General features: G+C 43.6%; 1 protein-coding gene across 10 annotated transcripts in view; it reads right to left on the bottom strand.

Annotated features, from left to right (window-relative positions):
- RNF4 (ring finger protein 4) overlaps positions 1-20,933 on the bottom strand; it is a 405,745-nt gene that overhangs the window by 318,723 nt on the left and 66,089 nt on the right. For all 10 annotated transcript variants that reach the window (XM_078678584.1, XM_078678589.1, XM_078678580.1 and 7 more), the window contains exon 2: positions 8,926-9,044. In XM_078678584.1, coding sequence (XP_078534710.1) covers positions 8,926-8,934 — 9 coding nt within the window. In that variant the 5' untranslated portion in view covers positions 8,935-9,044. The remainder of the gene's footprint in view (positions 1-8,925; positions 9,045-20,933) is intronic.

Genomic DNA, 20,933 nt, shown 5'->3' on the forward strand with positions numbered 1-20,933 from the left:
CTGCTCTAAGGGAGCCAGGCGATTCCAGCGACAGAGTGGAGATGCAGGGGCGGTAAGAGGTGAAAAATTACAAAGCCTCATTAACAAGTAAACGGTCTTTTGAAGACCTGTGAAGTACTCTGGTGCCGCTGTGTGTGCCAGGGAAGCTCTCAACCCAGGCTGCCACACACGCGGGGTGAGGTGACAGAGGGCAGCAGGGACCGAGAGCCGGGTGAGGAGGCAGAGGGCAGCAGGGACCGAGAGAGGATGACAAAAGAAAGAAATAACTAAACATCACAGTAAACATTAGCAGCAATCATCAACACATACATATACATATACATAGAACCTGGTGGTTTGGCGGTCTGGTGATGCATCACGGTGCAGACGTGCAGTCGTGTTTGTGCAACAGAGTCCTGACCCAACCAGAGAAGGAAAGAGAAACTGACCCTTCTTCAGATGACAAGATGCCTAAGATTATGGTGAGGTGTTCCAGGTGTACTTATTGTTTTTAACTATGCTTTTATTTTCAGGTTCTATGTATATGTATGTGTTGATGATTGCTGCTAATGTTTACTGTGATTAGTTATTTCTTTCTTTTGTCATCCGATTATCATGTAATAAAGAAACCCTAGAGCATATAATTTGTTTGTATTCCTTGTGAGGGAAGGTTGGGACCCATGGGACCCTTTTTTACCAAGTACTTACAGAGGGATGGGCGATTCCCCTCTAATGGGTAATTGTTGATACGGAAGGGAAAGTGCCTCCCATCAGGGATGTCTAAATTCTATCCAATACATTGCCAGGAGGAGCATGCGTTGTGTACCCTCTCGAATGGGGAGGTGTTGTGACTTGTTATTTGCGAGCTCCTCAGCAATAGTCTTATATGCCGTCAGTGTTTATTCCTTTCTTGGGTAAGTATTGTGAAATGTGGTGTCTTTCTGGAGCCTGAGAAAGGATGTGGTAAGTAATGGCCTGGTGACTGACAGAAGCACCAAAACACACAGAGAAGTAGGTCATTACAGAGGGAGAGGGATGTATGCTGGGTCTGGTGGCTCAGTGGACAAAGGCCTCTGCTGGAGGGGCCTGTGTTCAACCTCATGGTCAGTTTTTTTTTTGCTCTAGCCCTGCCCTCCTCCCCCACTGACCCAGCCCCCACCGGTGCGGTCCTCGGCCACAAACCACACTGTAAATTTGGCCCCGAGAAAGTTTGTGAGTACCCATGTCCTAGTCAATGGCATTTGTCTTATTAACCTAGACAGGATGAACAATCGAGTGGAACCCAGCGGGATTTGACCTTGCAATTTCAGAGATTTGGAATTGTGACCTTGTGGTCCAACACAGATCGCTCCAGTCCATGCTTTCCCTACTCATCCTCCCACTTAATGCAGTTTTCTTCAGCAACTTTAAAAACTATATCCAAAATATATATTTTAACCGATTTTAAGAAGACAGGGTTAAGTGGGGATTTGCTAACTTTATTAAACTACTTGGCCTTCAGGTCTAGTGGCATTTTTTTTCACCAGGTACCGCTATGTGAGAAATGTACTGTTTGCTACAAGGATAACTGTCAGGGAAAGAATTGTATGTCAGGACCGGAAATAAGGATTATGCCATCACTCTGTTCGCTTTATTCACAGCAGCCACTTCATTGCATCTATAAAAAAAAAAAACACTACAATGCAAATTTAGTTAAAAAACAAACATTATAAACAGTTCATGAACATCCAATAAGTAGACTGCGTAACATAGTCCTCGGTTCTTGTCAGAAGTGCCATTTTCTTTGCTGCTCGCAGTCAAGTCACTACTTTCCTTATTGTGCTTTCATGCCTTGGAACTGTGTTGTTTTAGGACTTGCCTAGGCAGTGCTTGCACGGTCTCTGCAAAACATGCTGTATTCAAGATATGGGCTTTGAAAGCTCCACCCATTTTCAAGGACTGTCCCTGTTATATGTGTGGTTACTCAGAGCTTGTGAGCACTATTTCTTTCCTTAAGCTGGAGCACTCGAGACCAGCGCCCATGGTTTACAGTTCTGTTGTAAACAGGGCTGTAAATCTTGCTCTTATCTTGCCACATTTGCTGTTCGTTTAAAGACAGACGTCTGTTTTGGCTGTAGCTGCTTCCTCCTCCTGCCTGCTTTTGAAACGTGCAGCCTGGCGTCATGGTCCCTGCTTTCCTACGGCTACTGCCGCCTCTGACTCAGAGCTCAACAAACATTTGCAATGCAGAAGCTCTCGCATTTGCGAGAGTTTGAGCTCCTGGCATTGTAAATGACAATGCCTTTTATTTATGTGTTTTGAAAACCTGCAAGCGGTGTGTAAACCCGAATTTTGTACTCAGTCCTTGCTTGTGAGAAGCTAGGCTGGAAATAACTGCGCCTCCTTTACTACCAGCCTGGCCTCTTGTAAGCGGGCTATGCCTATTATTTTACACCCACTCTGATCAATTGACTATGGAGGCTGAGGGTGACTTCCATAGTGGGATGAAGATTTCTAATAGGCTGTAGATGCCTCTATTTCTAGGGTAGTGGAGAAGGCTATGGGACCAATGGAACAACGCCTTACGCAACAGATTGTGCAAGACAATTTCTACTCCTCAAGGGCATACATCCCCAAACCTCACACTTCCTGCCCAGCCCTCAGAGGCGGATCCTATACTGACCAAAGTCCCTCGGGTTCCAGGGGTTGATCCAGAAGCCTTTGTGCGCCTCTGAGAGGCCTTTTTAGATCCGTCCTACCTGCCCCTCCTGTCTGGAGATACAGGAGGCCTTAATGATAATAACGCAGGCCCGGATTCCCTTTAGGATGATATCCACAGCGATATGAATAAGGAGGCCGTCTAGGTCTTGGTGACCCACACCTAGCCCCCTTGCCAAGTACTCTATGGCACCAGATGACTCAGATATGTTGGACCCAGAAGACATCCTCCATCACCACTCCTCCTACTGGGTTCCATCCCTCAAGTTGGAAAACTATGCAGTGAGCCGCATAAGGGCCCCTTTGGGAAAAGCTGACCATAGTTACCTTAAAGCAGAGTGCTGTCGCCCCTCAATGGATGGGAAGGTGGCTTTAACCCCAGAGCTTGATTCTAACATGGCCACCTTCCTCACAAAATTCATGAAGGACCCAAGCAAAGGGCAGGCGTGTCAGGATAAGCTTCTGGACACTCTTGGCCCCATCACCAAAAATCCTTGAAATGGGGGAGAATGTCAAGTCTTTGGGTTCCCTGGTCTCGCCACAGGTTCTCTCCAGGAGGGCTCACAGCATGCAGTGGTGTTTCTAGGCAATGCCAACTGCGCACTATCCACAGAGCGGGGCTCATTGCTATTAATAGTGGGTCCGAAACTTGGGGACTTCGCGGGTTCTGTGGTGGGAGCAGTAGCTCAGGAGAAGCTCTTTGGGGAGCCATTTATAAATGAGATGGGCAAATTTGTAAAATATGTTTAAATAATTTGATAAAGCTCACTCCATCAAGAGAGCCTTTTCTCCCCAGGCTTTCCGCAGGGTCAGTCGAGGCAGGGGCCGCTCGGCCGGCCAACCGTTCTTCCAACACCCTCCAAGAGGACAAGGCTCCAGGCGCAGCCACTACCAAGACCAGACCCGTTTCGCAAACTTCTACTCGACCCGTGGCAGGCACGGCAGAGGAGCTAAAGGATTTGACGCTTCCTCCACTATTGGCGAGTGTTCGCCCTTCTTCTCTCATCCAAAATAAGGGGCCATCTGGTACTATTTCTCCACGTGTAGAGACAATCAGAAGCAATGGATCCTGCAAACAGTTGAGTGATTTCAACTAGAGTTTTGGGGATCCCCAGTTCAGGCATCACAACCCAGAACTCTCCAATTCTCTCAGGAAGAGGCTGAGTTGGTCTAAGAGGTTGTCTCGCTCCTAGAGAAGGAAGCCATATGCGCTAACACTTCATCCCGCGGTTTTGTCAGCAACATTTTTCTTGTCAAAGCCGATGATGGGCAACACCTGGTCAAATTTGCACAAATTTAACAAGTGGCTGTTGTACCGCCATTTCAAACTGGAGGGCATCCACCTCCTTCAAGATGTGCTTCATCCCTCAGGCTGGATGGTCCAAGTGGACCTAAAAGACGCCCTGCTTGGCCGCCCCAATCCTCTAGCCCCACAGAAGCTTTCTCCAGTTCGTCTGGGGGGCACAGACTTTTCAATTCCCTGCTTTTCAGACTTTCCTCCACCCCTGATGCTTCACAAAGGTGCTCAGAATAATCGTGGAGTACCTGTGGGCGCAGGGGACCAGACTCAGTTTACCTCAACGACATGCTCTTCTTTGCCCAAGACCCCCCCCCCCCCCCAACAGCTGTCAAGACAGATGGCAGTCAAACTGATATCTCCTCTTACCCCTACGTAGAAAGGGTTTGTCGTAGATTCCACCAAAGCTACCTTGTGTCTACCGTCCCGGAAAGATTCCCAAAGTCCCAAGATTTGTCACAAACTCCGGAAAACTTGGTCATGGGAGTGGGTGTCGCTAAGACAAATCGCTTGCCTGATAGGGCTTTTATCGGCATCCATCCAGACAGAGAGAGAGACAGACAGACAGAGACAGACAGAGACAGACAGAGAGAGACAGAGACAGACAGAGAGAGACAGAGAGAGACACAGAGAGAGACACAGAGAGAGACACAGAGAGAGACACAGAGAGAGACACAGAGAGAGACACAGAGAGAGACACAGAGAGAGACACAGAGAGAGAGACAGAGAGAGACACAGAGAGAGAGACAGAGAGAGACACAGAGACAGAGAGAGAGACAGAGAGAGAGAGACAGAGACAGAGACAGAGAGAGAGACAGAGAGAGAGACAGAGAGAGAGACAGAGAGAGAGACAGAGAGAGAGACAGAGAGAGAGACAGAGAGAGAGACAGAGAGAGAGACAGAGAGAGAGACAGAGAGAGAGACAGAGAGAGAGACAGAGAGAGAGACAGAGAGAGAGACAGAGAGAGAGACAGAGAGAGAGAGGCACAAGAGGAGATTTAGTGGTGGCTTTCCCACATATAAGCGTGGAATGGGAGAGTGATATTTGGCTCAGCTGCAGACCTTGTGATAGAGTCTGAAGCCAGCAGGGCTGACTGGGTCGCTCGGTGTGACGATTTTTCCATGGGAGGATTATGGTCTCCTCAGGAACAGAAACTACACATCAAATGTGTGGAGATCCTGGCTTCTTTCGCTGTTGGACACCATACAGAGTTCAGTCTTGTGTATTACTAAAAATGGACAATGTTTCAGCAGACCTGTATATCAACCACCAAGGAGGCAGTCGGTCCAAGATCCTCTCAGACCTGGCGACCGACTTCTGGCACTTCTGCTTAGATCATCAAATATCGGTCTCAGCCGAGTACTTCCCGGTCAGGACAATCGAGTGGCGGGTTAGCAGTCTCCCCATTTCGGGGATTCCAGTCTGTGGAAGCTTCACCCAGAAGTTTTTGCCACTCTTCAGGCTCAATGGGATCCCTTCTCTGTGTACCCGTTTGCCTCCAGATTGGACCACCAGCTACCCAGATTCTTGAGCTAAAAACTATATCCTTTAGCATCGGCCACAGAAGCATTCCTTCAGGAACTGGGGACCAGAGAAGGGCTATGCGTTTCCCCCATACACAATTATATCACAAGAGCCTCAGCCCATATCAAACGACAGCAGGCGGACGTCATTTTGATCACCCCAATTTGGAAGTCTCAAGTTTGGTTTCCAGTTCTTCTACTTCTCAATCCTGACCCAACTGGTTCCGAAAGGGTCCTTTCAACTGATGGTGTGGCAGACTACACGGGTCGATGTTCGCTCCTGGGACTTTCAGCAAAGTCTGAAGACCTACACATAAAAGCCTAGTTAGAGGGCACCATTAAGAGACAAGTCTGCATGGATGACGTGAATCCATCGGTGTGTGGGACGGGGTTGTGATCCCGTGGGTGCTGATGTAGTTCAGATCCTTAATTTCCCAGGCAGATTAGCAGAACAGGGCATTGCCTATTGTTCCAACAACATCTTTCTCTCAGCCATATCGGTGGGCCATGTGCCTATGGACGGGGAACCAGCAGGGGAACACCCTTTAGAATGTGGATTGCTTCAGGGCATTCATTTGTCAATGACACCGGAACCATGTTATTCGGCACTGTGGGATGTCAAAAAAACTTTACCTCTGCTTACCGCTCGCACCCTGTAGGTTCCTATTTAGGAAAGAGCTGTCCGCCAAGATGGCTATGTTGCTCTGCATGGTATCATGCAGGAGGGTTTCTGATGTGCGGGTCATGGATATTACCAGAAGGTATCTTGCTCCCTCAAGGGTGTCCTTCACAGTTAACAGGCGTATTAAAGCCAATACTAGCGTGATCGATTACCCAGCCTTTCCAGATTCTCCGAAGCTTTGTGTCGTGCAGTACCTGAAGGCTTACGAGAACATGTCGGTGGAATTTCGCCCCTCGAGGAAGTAGTGGGCCAAGGAACGATGGGTTTAACCCAGATCTTTTGACTGGGGGAGAATATTTGCATGGTCAGCATTTCGTCAATCATTTGTTTGCTATAACATTTTTCGCCCTAAGTGGGATGGGTATGCCCAGACGTGGGTCCCTTGCTCACTGTGCCTCTGGATTCACGCTAGAGTGGCTGATGAAGGGTGACATACCCTGAAACCAGTCCCAGGATGGTTGTTTCCGGTCAAGGGAGGACCTGGCCTGGCAGTTCGGTCTGGACTGGTCCCATTGGGCACAGGGTCAAGACTGATTTGCATATGGCTTGGTCCAAACTGGGGTGGCGTAGTGGGCAAAAGAATGATGGATTTAACCCAGATCTTTTGATTGGGGGAGAATGTTTGCATGGTCAGCATTCCGTCCGTCATTTGTTTGCTGTAACACTTTTCGCCCGGAGGAAGAAGCAGCTTTTGTTTGCCCTCCAAAACCCGCATAAGTGATATTTTCCCCTACCATAGCCATTGGGTAAGGTGGGTTATGAAGGAGGCTGGGTTAGGTTTGAAGATTTTTGGTGAATATTAGACTCGCAGAGCTATGGCTTCGAAGGAGTTGAACCTAGGGGCTCACCTGGAGGATATTATGAATGCGAGAGATTGGCCCTCTGACTACTTTTAAAAAGCTTTATTTTAAAACAGTGCTGGCAATGGCACAAATGGTGGTAAGTAAGCTTTTAACAAGCATGACCCTCACCTTTGGTAATGACATAAAATGAAAGATTTCCTAGCTATCATAATGGAAAGTTCCAATTCTATTAAGGACTCGGAGGTGAGGATTATCACACCCTCCGATTTCTGATCTGGGAGACCCTTCCAGTGACTAGTAAGCAACAAGGTTCTGGTGTTGCTTCATGATTGTGAAGATGTTTTCTTGTATTGATGATATGTATAAGAAGAGGTTTCTTGCATTTCTGCTATTTATATTGTTTTTGTATGAGCTGTGTTACTGGAGATTCAGGTCGTGATTTTACCTCTTTTCCAGGATCAGAAACTGGGAAGCAGGACGCATGAGAAGAGGAGCTTGGCGCGACGATAGAGACTCCACTGACCGGAACAGAGGACTATGTTACAGACCCGAACTCTTGAGTGGATGTTCATGGACTGCTCATAACGTTTTTTTTTTTTTAACTCCATTCCCAATCATTCATGGGAACTTTAGTTTTTTGTAGATGCAATGAAGTGGATTCTGTGAATGTTACGATACCGCGGACATTTTTCATTCAGCACCTACAGCACACTGGACCTGTAATCTATTTTTTTCTAGAACAAATACATCTCAATGAGCTATACCCATGTCCCGGATCTCTTTAAAGCCATTTTGTGGAGTGCGCTGTGGCCACAAAACGCATAATCCTTCCAAAGACTATCACTTCTGGCCTTTGAGGATACACCAAGGTCACAGAACACAGTTTATAGTTATGTTGCTTGGTGGAGAGGGATTCTATGCTCCTAAATTCACTGCAAGCCCAGCTGAACAAAGCATTTATAACCACTGAAGATGCAGTATTCCCCTAACCCTCTACCCCGGGCTTCTCTCACTAAAAAGCCCTATACTCCACAGTTTGGGGCCTGCTGCCAATCACGAGGATTCTGCCCTCAGGGGTACAGAGCCAGAGTGGTTAAGATGGTACAAGGTGAAAAAATCCTTACTAAATACTTTGTGCGTTTTGTGAAAAATGAGGGATCTGGGAATTGATCAGGTTCACAGCTCTAGATGCATTGCATGACAGCGTGTTGACTAAGGCAGAATTAAGATCAAGATAAGAGAAGTCCTCAATTCCCTCATATCCTCATTCCATTGCGCAAAGATTCTTTTGAAAGGGGGGATTCTCAAATCAGTCTTAGAACCATGGCAATACAAATTAAACAGCCGATATTAATCTGTGTGTATTTAATTTAGCGAAACTCATATGTACTGGAAGCAGTTCGGCATTTCCGTGCCCATACTAATTTTTTATTACCATTTGACAACTTTTTGTTTTGTTACAGGTTACTTTGGTGCCACCCACCTTATGAGTGGTTGGCTCACTTTCAGTCACTTACTTTTTGAAGTTCGCGTTGGGCAATTGATCTGGGTGTGTAAAGCAAAGCTTGGGTACAGAGGGTCGTACATCTTCAGGTCATTATCAAAAGATTTAAAGAAAAGGGAGCCCCTTTAAAACAAAGCAGTAGAAATGGATGGCACCAATGGAATGTCAGTGTTATATGGGAAAGAAGTTAAGCATGAGAAGACAATGCCTTTCCTGGTAATTAGAGCTGCTTACATTTTGACATTTTCAGCACTTATTTAATTAAGTTAAAACAGAAGGTTATGACTGCAAATTAATGTTTTGCTATCTTTGCCTTCCCACTTAGCATTCATGGTGGCCTATAGCGCTGCACACATGCATGCAGACACAGGTTCTGTATCACTGAAAACCAAACAAAAATATGCCAATATCAGTTGGCTATGAGGTTGATGTTACTTACTGTGCTCATGGCGTTCCTGGAATACAAATAGAAGATGCAATAAAATGCAGCTCGAGGATGCAGCTGGTGGACGTCTTACCAAATGTTTAAAAGAACAGCATTTTGAAGAACTTCAAAACCTACAACAAAAAAGACACCAACACCAAATTTGTATAAAGCTTCACTGACTCTTGGTGAATCAGACATGTTTTCTTTAGCAATATAATAGTCCATGAAAGTAATCTTTAATCAACAAGGGTTGATAAAACTATTTTAAACTCAACCTTGCAGTTGCCACTTGCTAGACAGCATAGACTGAGAACTTAAGCGTTTAAGAATTACGGCTACTTAAAGAAATGTATCTCTAGCTGTGGTCAAAGCAGTTTATAGTTTAAACTTTTCGTGGAGCACCAAGATGCAGGGAAGGTCCACTCCCTTTCCTGAACCAGCTCACAACTGTAAATGGGCTAGAATGCTACTCCGAGTGACTGCCAATAGTAAAACTATTTACAAGCAATGCTCCCATCACCCTTGTGTGGGTATTTTTTTAAGTAACACACTAAGCAGCCAAGAGAATACCCAAACATGGTTCCCATCCACACTGTGCCACCAGAACCAAGTTGCACCCGAAAGAGGCTGAAACTAGTTTTGGGTTGGTTGTGTTCAGTTTCAGAGAGGACCTGGCTGGGCAGTGTAGCCTGGACTGTTCCTACTGGAGCAGGACCAAGCTGATTTGCATATGGCTAGGTCTAATCTGAGGTGGTATGGTGGACAAAGTAAGATGGTTTGGAATACTTCATGGAGCAATTGCAGTGATTAGACTATTTGCAAGCATTCCTCCCATTACCTTTGTGTGTTTGATTCACCAATGTCTCACATGGAAGCCCAGGAATGTCATTTTATTGACACTGCCCAACCAAAAGCAAAGTGGTTGAAGCATCAAAGCAGATACAAACTATGATCTTCAGGGCAAGTTGGCCACTGGAGATGGGGTCAGAAGCATGCCTCAAGCATCTTTCAGGTTTGTAAATCAATCTATGTACATTTCTTTGCAAAAGCAGACACCTTGGTGAGCAGGGAATGAAAGGGTACCTACTTTATTTACTCCTCTGCTCAAAGCAACAGACGCCAGTCTGTCAGTCACTCGGAGCCAGGCTAGCCATTCTGCACTGTGGGGGCATGTAACTTACACTTTTGTAGTACGTTTACACTCAGGGTTTGTGAATATTGAAACTAGTAAACTTAGTCCAAAGTATAAACTTACTTAAAAGTTGAATTTACCTTTGTAAATCAGGCCCTAGATCTGGAAAAGAGCTACAACACATTTTTGAATCTGCTTAAATCTCCCCTATCCTATTGAAATATTTGCTATTTGTGAACAGCATCTGTCGTGTAAACAATGAGGCAGACAAATGTGTGCCTCCTAACCATCCTGTAACTTGTACACAATCTAGGGACACTGACAACTTACATTGACCAAGCAGAGATAAACGGACATGAATATGAATAACTTGGTGAGAGGCTGCACTCTAATTGATTGTACCCACATGACCGCATTTCTAGCCTAGAAGAATATTTAAAAGGACAGGAGAGATGTATGACCATGGTGTACAAGGTTTGACATGTTTGTGATACGATGACAAACAACAAGCACAGTAATTAGTAGTTGATAGTTGATCATTTACATTTTGCAGAATGTCATGAATGTGAATGCACCATGTACTCTTCAACTGGGTGAGAAAGAAACTTGGTTAAAAGGTTCACATAATGCTTTAGATATTGGAGTGTGTGCCAAAATAGGCAAGATCCAGAAAACCTGTGCAGCATCAGTTTTCCCCCCCATGGCCCTGTCTATGAGATACTATAATAATTTTTAGTGGGTCCCTTTTGGGCACTATATTCATATTGTAGTGTAGTTCCTATCTTCCCAATAGGCTCTGCGCATTGGAATAATACCTACAGCAGTAAAGGCCTAGGCCAGACGTTAACTAGGTCTACTACTGTCGATACTAGACTTAAGTTTTGGGTTTGCCAGCGTAGCTCAGAGTTCGCTAGAAACTTTCTCGAATGTTCAGGAAAGAATTAACTCCCCTGATTAGACAAGAAGGGATTTAGTTTCTGACAACCATAGAACATGACAACTTTGCTCTCCCCTAATCAAGAGTGTATCTCCAGAGTCGTGTGAGCACAAGGCAATTATTTTACTCAGTCAGTACGTGCATTCTTAGTCTCATCAGATTGTAGAGAAAAGGAAGAGACGGGCGTGTTCAATAAAAAGGTGTTATTTATTGATCAGTCTCTTTTCTCGTACAAGAGAAATGGATCGATATTATTGCAATACTTATAGTTAAGTAAAGTGCATACATTAAAAGCAATAGTATAAAATAATACTGTAAAAACATTGATATGGTTTCTGAGCCATATGATGTTTAAAATGATTAAAATATATTTACATACACATATACATTTGACTAAACGTACTCAACTGGTGTTTCTAAATACGCCTACCCCGTGTACCTGACCTAAGTCTAATGCGTGGGCGGGAATAGAAAGTTACAGTTTAAGTTAAGTTTGTTTTTGCCAAGTGAATAACTAAAGAATTCTCTGTGAGGGGTTATTCAGTTCTGTACCTGGCAGTTAGGATGAATGAGGAATGGTATCTCTTTCTCTGCTCTCGATATTCCAGGCTGCCTGCGAGGGCTGCCCGAAAGCGCCGGTGCTGGGTCTCTCGGCAGGAGATAGCAGCGCGTCTCTCAGCGCGTCAGGAAGGCGGGGCTGCTGCCAGCGGGGTCTGCTCTGCTTCTGGGCTTCGGCAAGTATGGCTGCTCCGTCTCGTCACCACACGTGTGTTTGCATAGGGCAAGATCGGCAATATTTATACCTTAAAGGTGCCGAGATTGACGTAAGGATGGACATAGATACGTCAATAAAGATGTCATACGACTTGCTCGTTAGCACATTCTTTTACTGAAGTTCTCTGTGAAATCAAAACAATGGCCGCACGGATTTTCCAGGTTGTCATAGGTTTGATTTGTTATGAGAACGTCGTATGCCTTATCAGGGGCTGGAGGAATGTCGCTTGTCTAATTAGATCTCAAGCGTTATGACCTAATCAGATAACACGTTCCTGTGCCGTAGTGTGACTGCGTCAGATAACGGTATCTGCATCATGGGGGCTTTTCTTGCCTCATGGGCTGACTGTTAGTTAACTTGATAGTTAGTTTAACCAGAATAGGGTCAGGAATAGGGGGATCGATTCAGAACCTATAGGAATACATGACACCCACTCCACGCTAACTATGGTCATATTTACTAATCTATGCATAGTATAACATAGTACAACATACTATAGAGTATAGTGTATACCTCACCACCCCAAAATACATAAATGCATTTTGAAATTTTCAAATATACTGAAAAATTGCAGTCATATATATTGTATGCACTTAAGCTATGAATTAAACGCTAAAGTAAACACGCATTTGTAGACATTATTGCTTATTTGGTATATGAGAAATACACATGAAATGGCTCTTAATATGGCTATACAGAAAGAAAGTTTGAGACCATTTCATCACATAATAAAATATTTGTGAACATACCAGCGGGCAACTAAAGTTTATAAAGTATCTAAAAATAGAAATCTTAGTTCTCTAGGAATACAAGCAGAAGATAAGTGTCCCGAAAATTTTGTAAAAAATAATTTGGGGCTGCTAAAAAATTGCTGTCCGTGAACTGGTGGGAAAAATTGTTCATGTGACTTTATTTTTAAAGTTGAAGGCCGAATTCAGGGAACGCCGTGTGCGAGCTTGCTCAAAAGTCTCTATTTCTGTTCTGGAGAGAACATCATATCATTAAGGCTTTCGAAAAAACTGTCAACAGCTTCATGGGAAAGTTCCACTAAGTCGGAAATAGGTGTAACCATGCATTCGTGCGCATGATTGTCTCCATTGACATTCTGATTCGCATTGCTGACAGAAGGTCGTACCTGATCGATGCTGCTTTCATCTTGAACTTCACTACTCTTCAATCGTAGTGGTGAAGATTCCACGAATGCCGTCATCAGGATTGGCAGCCTTTGAGGGCAGCACAAAGCGTGAACCTTGGTAGGAACCAACAATGTATCTGCATCCACTGGCGCATCCGATTGTAGCGTCAGACAGGTGTCTAACACGCATTCTTCTCCGCATAGCAGACACCTCAATACAGGTAAAACACACCTTTGCCACATTGGTCGAAATGATAGAAACCAAGTCATGTTCAGGTCTCTAAGCCGGGAGAGTCCCAGGATTTTTGATATCCGGTCCCGGTATCCAATGGCTAGGAATGTTTCTTCCATTGTCGCGAGAGTTTGATCTGTGACATGGGTTGCCATAACGAAAAATAAGGACTAAGAATAGGATTCCTGCAATTAGTCCCAGGATCAGGGGAAGTCCACCAAAAATCGAATGGACGAAATCTGGAAAAATACCCAGTATGGCTTTGAATGGTGTTAATGCCATCGAAAATACTGTCTTAAATATCTTTGAGACCCCAGTGGTATCAGAAATATTTAAGATTTCGCTCAGGATTTCCGCGAAATGTACAGGGGAACTAGTTGATAATAATGTATGCATCTCTGCAGTCGTCCTTGCGACTTGTAGATCATACGTTTCTTTTGATGACGTGAGCCTTGTAGGCGTCTGAAGAAGCACTGTTTTCATTCTGCTTAAAGTATCTATTCGAATAGAAGTAATTTTCAAATCGGGCCATGCCCTTGCCTCCCTGTCTGGGAAGGAGCTGGGGAACAAAGAACGTCCACAGCACTTGACCTTCGCAGTCGTAGTGACTAGATAAGGAGTCCCGGGCATAAGACTACAACATTTGCGGTCTACAATAAGAATGTAACTCCCATTATAGAGTCTTTGAAAGAATGGTTCTATTTCAGTTGCAGGTGCGCCTTGCTGGTGACATGAAAGGTTGTATGAATTCCCTTCACAGGCTCCATGCAAACTAATTCCGTTACACAGAAGCGTGCCGCTTAGTGACATAGCACAATTGTTGCCACTAAGAAACACTTTCTGTCCTTTATTACTGACCCATGCATGTGAATAGGGCAGGTTCCAAGTTGTTTTAAGGTACCCCTTCCCCAATTTCTCGTACATGCCAGCCTGTATATATTTTTGGCAGTATTGAAACCTGAAGGTTGAGATTGGAATATTTATGATTCCGTGGATTATCCATTCACTGACAGGTCGTTCTGACATTGTCATTGGTAATCTTTCTAGTTTTTCAATGCTCAAGATTGTATAATCAGCACCCTTTTGCGCCATACCGATTTGTCTATCAGTAAGGTTAAAGATTTGGAATAGTGACGTTGTGTTGATTAAACGCCAAGGCACATAGCCTGAACGCAGATTTTGTAACGTCCAGCCAAGCTGTACAATAGAACGCAATTGTGACTGACCATGTTGTAATAACAATAAGTCTTGCGATAATATATCGATTGCTGAAGACACAATGCTGTCCAATGAAAAAATTCTGGAGGACAGAGTCATTAACCCATTGTCCACTACAGAAAGTGATTTTTCCAAATTAATACGGTCAATTTCCCGTATTCTCTCTGCGGTTTCAATTTGATTAACCTTCCAGGCCTCATTGTATGCTGCATATACAGAGGCTGCTATGAAACGCTTTGGACGCTGTTTGCGTGGTCCCATTATGAAATCACGCAAGTCAGCACCATCAGTAAGTAAAGTTAGGTTTTGCTTAATTTCAGGCAGTGTGGAAGTTTGTAGCCACTGAAGGCATAATTTGCCCACACTGTAGGTTGTTATTATCCCTGGGTGATGTCTTTGGAGATATCTAGGGTCTGGCCTGGTCATTTCGAACCCCTGTGTTTTATTCAGGAATCTGTCTTGACAGTTATTTGTATCTGTGGGCCAGATTAACCATTGTTTCCAATCAGGATGTGTTCTGTTTTGGTTTAATATATGGTTTACGTCTATCTCTTCATCCGTATCAGAGCTATTGCTAAACATTGTTGGCTTTGGAATAGACGGTTTATTTAAATCTTTGATTTTGGCTAGGCCAAGACAGGTGGTTTGTTGAACAGTGTCATTTAAAAATATCATTTGTTCTGGGATCATGCAAGCTCTAAACAAAGCTTCTAAACCCTGTACTTGCCATTCTTTTGTACCCCAAACACTTTTCAAATCAACATTTTTGTCCCAATAATCAAATCCAAAAGTATTCATTTCTTCGAAGAATGAATCTGAATATATCAACTTTGTGTTGGTTATCATGGTTTTCATCCCTGTCTTGTTTGACAATTTAAAATAAAATGTTTCAGCATTACTTGTGTTAAAACCTGAAAAATATGAATATTTGTCGTAAACGGTTCTTGAGCTCCCTTTTGGAGGTGTTCGCACAATGTTCCCATTGATTATAATTTAAAACATTTCTAGGTTGTGCAGATTTATGTAAAAAATGGTTACCATAGTGGTTATAGCAATACATACTATCATAATTTGTAGAACCTTGCAAATAATCATGTTTTGTAAATTTAGCAGACATTACTAAGTCGGACGTCATGTTATTAATGCTTTCGAAGTCCCAATCATCAGCAAATGAGTTTGGTTTTGCAAAGTCACTCAAGGAGATCTTGATTTGGTGTGGATATTTCAGGATCTCGACCGGACCATAAATTTCATAGTCAGTGTTGTCCCAGGCTACCCCACCAGGTATAGGATTGGCTGTGAAGTTGGCTGAAGAAAGTTCTCTTTTCTCGACGTGTGAAGATGTGTGTGGTTTGAGGACCAAGTTGATGTTCTGACTTGCTGTGTCCATTTTAGCATATTTTCCCTCAATGAAGTGTCCCAAAGTTAATACCATGATGAGCCAAAGTATGAGGATAAATGCACCAAAACCCACCCAAAATTCAATCCATGGAGAAATCAGATATGTTTCTTTCAGTTGGTTCAAAAGTTCCTTAGCTTTGTCTTTAAAGGATTTTGATGATGGCTGTGTCTTTGATTCACTGAGGCTTTCAGAGGAATCATCGAAGTTTATGAAGTAGCCGGATGCAGTTCTGTCAATTGTTCCAATTGCTTCAGGATTTTTGTTTCTTGAATTGTCACCTGGTACTTCATTATAGATTGGTGTGTCTCTGCTAAATGTTTTTATTTGGGTTTTCAGAGGTCTGAGTTCTATTGCATTGTTGCATAGTCCTTGTTGTTCTTCTGTAGGCGTTTCGAATGTGATGAGCCTCTTTGTTAGGACCTCTGTACTGGTAGCAAACCTTGGTGTTCTGCTACTTATTGGGAGTCCACTTGGCCTACTGTTTGTTATCGGCCACATGTTGTGGTTTTACCAGGTCGATGGATACAACTCGGTTCTCCTTTTTACCAGCAAGTGGCGGTAGTACAACTGATCTTGTCCCGTTGACAGACATGACAGGAACTGCTTTTCTGTAAGAAGGCCCAAATTCCTTCTTTACCGCGATCTTCTCCCTGACTAGATCCCCGACTTTTGGAATCCAGACAGGTCTTGCTGGGACAGGTTTCTTCAGTGGTTGTTGGCTGTTGTTTCAACTGTATGTTGCTCAGGTCTTTTCTTGTTTTGTTTAAGTCCTGCAAAATAGCCAAACGGTCTTTGACATCAAAGCTTTTTTCTTTAACCACTGAAGTCTGACTGTCGAGGTCAGAGATAATCATTCTAGTTCCAAATAATAATTCGTACGGACTGAATCCCTTCAGAGAATTTCTTGGCAAGTTATTTAGACTACGTTGGACACTTATTAGATGTTTGACCCACCCAGCTCCCGAACCTAATTCCCTTTCCGCTATAGATTGCTTTATGCCTTGGTTTTTTCTTTACACCATCCCGTACCCTCAGGAAGGAAGTGAGAAGATTCCCGCTGGACTGTGCTCATTCGGCCATGTTTCCCCCCCAGGCTGGTGGGCTTGAGTGAAAACAATGGTCGAACGTAGCATGCTCTTAGCGTATATGCCATTTAGACTCGCAAATCTTTGTATAACAGTCCGGACGTCAGCCGAGTGCTGGTGATCTACATTATAAGTGGAAACTAGCCTGTATATGTTAATCGCAAGCCCTGCTTTTTATTGGTCATATTATCTGCCTTGATACGACGAGGTATTAAACGGTTTCTCTCCCCACTGCGATCTCTGTTGCAGTTTGGGCAGTTTTTTACAAACATGGTGTGATGCAGGCTCATGCCTGGCCACCAGTACCGTGATTGTAATTCTTCCAGAGAATCTTTCAGTTTGAGGTCTCAAAGACCCTCACCCATGTGTGCGTCTGCGATTAACAAGCTTCTCCTGTCCATGTTTGGAATCACTCTATCCCCCACTCCAGGGATTCGAGCAAAAGGGACGGAGTTTGCATCGATTATGTATGTATAATTGAGTGGATAGTTGATCGGTAACGCTGAGCAGTCGCCTTTTGATGACGTTTTCACTGCCAGCACTGTTTCACCGTCAATGTACGCTTTTTTCGAACTACGGGAGCCGATTTAGTGGCTGCCGCTGCGGCTGTTTCAGCCAATGAATTCCCTACAACGTGAACGCCATCACGCTGATGACTCAGTGAGTGTGTCACGTGAGTCCTTGGTAGTTCTTTTTGTAAAAGAGCTATTTGTTCCCAGAGCAATTTCTGCTTTATTGGTGCATCTGTGTCATCTTTGTAACCGTTCTGAATCCATGTCTGCAAATCCTTGTTATATGATTTGACGCAGTAATATGAATCTGACACTATAAGTGTCGGGAATTCGCGATCCGCATTATCTAGCGCCATTTTCAATGCTATTATTTCAGTTTGTTGTTCTGAATTAGTTTCAACTGAGTGTGTTTTTGTTAATAGAGGTCTTAGTTTACCTCCGCGCCACACTTCTTTTGTAATCTCACATGTGGGGTTGTATGCTTGTTCTCCCCAAACGGAGGGTTGAGCATGTCCGTCTGTATAGATTACACAGGCGTAATGTCGTAGAGGCAGAATGTCGATTGGCAGAGGATACTTCTTTTCATATTTTAGATTTTTTGATTCTTCTAGTTCTGGATCAAAGTAGTAGTATACTTTGTCCGTTGTGATTGAATTCACCCATTGTATCCATTCCGGATTCAATGTTGTTGTTGGTAAATTACACGGTGTTGTTAGTGCCTCAAAGGCTGATTCTGCTGTTCTGACTGTGATATGTCTACCGTCAGCTATGTCTTTTTCTCTAGCTATTGCGGTTTGAACTGCACGAATGATTTTTTTCTGTATTACTGAATTTCTGTTCAGCTTCTGTGTACAAGTGTGATTTGAATGCAATTGGTACCTTTTCTCCCTCATTAGAGGTTAGGTATGTGAATCCGCATCTCCCTGGGATGACTCGAATCACAAGATTGCGTGTGTTATCACGTGTTTCTAATTTTGTTTTAATTAGCATGTCTGTTTGTAAGGATCTCAAAATTTCTGTGTGTGTTTGAGTCCAATTGGATCTTTTAAAGTCTGGTTTAATTAGATCATAAAGGGGTTTGACCCTTTCTGCGTAATTTGCAATGTATGTTCTTCCGAAATTTAGGAAGCCTAGAATTGACTGTAGGTTTTTTAGTGTTCTAGGTGCTTGGAGTACGGCACATTTCTCTAGGAAATTGTCAGCCAGGCTTTTGCCTTCACTTGATAACTCATATCCTAAGAATAGGACTGTCAGATGGGCAATTCTGGATTTTTTAAAGTTGAATTTGTAACCCTCTGCTGCGAACCCAAGTATTATGGTGTTCACTCTTTTCAAGTGAGTATCCAAGTCATCGTCTGTTAAGTAAATGTCATCGACATAAGATAATGCTTCATCATTATATAGTTGCAGTAATTCTGTTACTCTCGCTGAGAATACCCCCGGCCTGTTCTTGTACCCCTGGGCTAACCGACAGAATTGCTTTTGAGTGCCATTTACTGAGAATGCAGTTAAATATCTGCTCTCTGGTGCTATGTTTTGACAAAAGAATCCATTGTAGATGTCCAAGGTTGTTTTGTATTTTTTGCGCACTATGTTATTCATTAGTGCAGCACTGTGTGAGTTTTGCACTGCAAAGGTTTTGCAACATGAGTTAAGGTGTCGGTAATCCAAAACAAGACGATATGAATTGTCTGGTTTGGAGACCGGAAACAAAGGATTGTTCATTTGTGAGGTGCAAGTTTCAATCACCCCCTGGTATTCTAGCTGATCTAGTATTTCATTTACCTGTTTTTTAGCTTCTTGCTTAATTGGGTACTGCCTTTGTGCAGTAGGTTGTGATTTTAACTGGATTTTGTGAGGAGGAGAATCCTCATCCCATCCTACATGATTTTTATATAAAGCAGGTGCTAAGGCCACTGCCCACTTTCTAGCAAGTGTGTATTTTTTATGAATCGGTATTTGATTCGAGAAGGCAGGCATAATTACTTCTTCGCCATGAGGGCACTCCCTGACAAACTCTGGTGGCCAGTCTTTTTCAGCTAGAAGGAGGTCATAACCCTTGGAGAGGTTATCCCAAAATAGTCCCCTTATTTTCCTAGTCTTATCTCCCTCTATACGTAATGTTATCTCGTATATCTTGTGGGGTTTGCTAACTCTGGTGTCTGCAGTTTCCACTTGAAGATATTCATTCGTGTCCACTGTCTCCAGATGATTCATAAGGACTTTGCGAGCTATGCTCACTTCTGCTGCGCTGTCTAGCATTGTCTGAGCCCACTCTCCGTTTTTCAGTTGTGTCCTCAGTATTCTCGGCATTGTTAACTACCTTGATACTGGCTACCTTCTTTTTTGGAAATTGTAATTTCTTTTTTTGTTGAGCAGGTTCCTTGTCTTTGGACTTGGCGTGCTCTTCTCTTTGTTCTGATCGTCCTCTTCTTTCCGATTTCTGCGAGGAAGTCTGAAAAGATTGAGGGACGTGTATCAATGTCTTGATATCTATCAGGTTTTTTAATATTATCCCCATTTCCCCAGAGGGGTCACTCTGGGGTGACCTGTGTCTCTGGTTCGGAGATTTCTCCCTTCGCCTAGGAGACCTTCCTCGGGACTGGAATTTCTTTTCTTTTGGATTGGATTGTTTGTTTCCATCCCAGTTCTTTTTTGGTGAATTATTATTAAAAAATATTTTTTCTGGACTTTCAGTCAGTTGCGGTTTTACTGGTATTCCACCTAAACTGTCTCTACCTAGTTCTTCATAGGATTTTTCTATGATTCTGGCAATTTCAGCTGGTTGGTCTGCTATATCTGTCTCTTTTAACCTCTGGCGGATTGCCACGTTTGCTGCTTCACCTTTTATATTGGCTAATAATATAGCCGAGACCTGCTTGAAGTCTTTCAGTAATTTCATACCAAGAGTTAAAGCTGGTTCTGGACCGTATTCATCTTGAATTTGTTTTAGCACATCTGGTATTACCGAAATGGATGGAACACCGTGCGTTTTTGTGTAGATTGAAGCAAAGACTGTACCCCAAGTGTCACAGTCCTCTATGTGTGGTGCGATTCCCATTGGGAGACATAGTCAGAATCCTGTGTTTTTCTAGCGGGGTGGTGTCAGGAAACACCGCCTCTATTTGGGTGATTTTCTGTGCCAACCAGAATGGTATCTGTTCCCGTTTAGCCGGAACTTTACCTAGGCAGGATTGGATGTTCTGTGGTGTGATTTTATTTGTGTTCCCCTGGTGAGGGGTCAGCTGTGGAAGTTTAATCGCTGGCTGAATTGTTGAAGTCCGCATTACATACTGGACTAATTGTCTATGAATTTTTAGTAATTGTTTTAGCTGTATTAACAGCTCTCCTGTAGACATTCCTTCGATGTCTGGGTGTGGTGTGTATCCGGCTAAGACCGGCCACGTTGCTCCTGGTCTACCTAAAGGACCGAGCCTGGTGATGTGATTATTATGTATTAGGGCGCCATCAAATAAGAGCAAATGCTCTTGGAATTTGAGTGGTACTTCCACCTCCTCGAAAGGAGTGTAAATGTCGGGTGGAACCTCTATTTTGTAATAGTGGAAGTACTTTGTTACAGCATTTGCTGCTG

The sequence above is a fragment of the Lissotriton helveticus genome, chromosome 2_2 (genome assembly GCF_964261635.1).
Source record: "Lissotriton helveticus chromosome 2_2, aLisHel1.1, whole genome shotgun sequence".
NCBI lineage: Eukaryota > Metazoa > Chordata > Amphibia > Caudata > Salamandridae > Lissotriton > Lissotriton helveticus.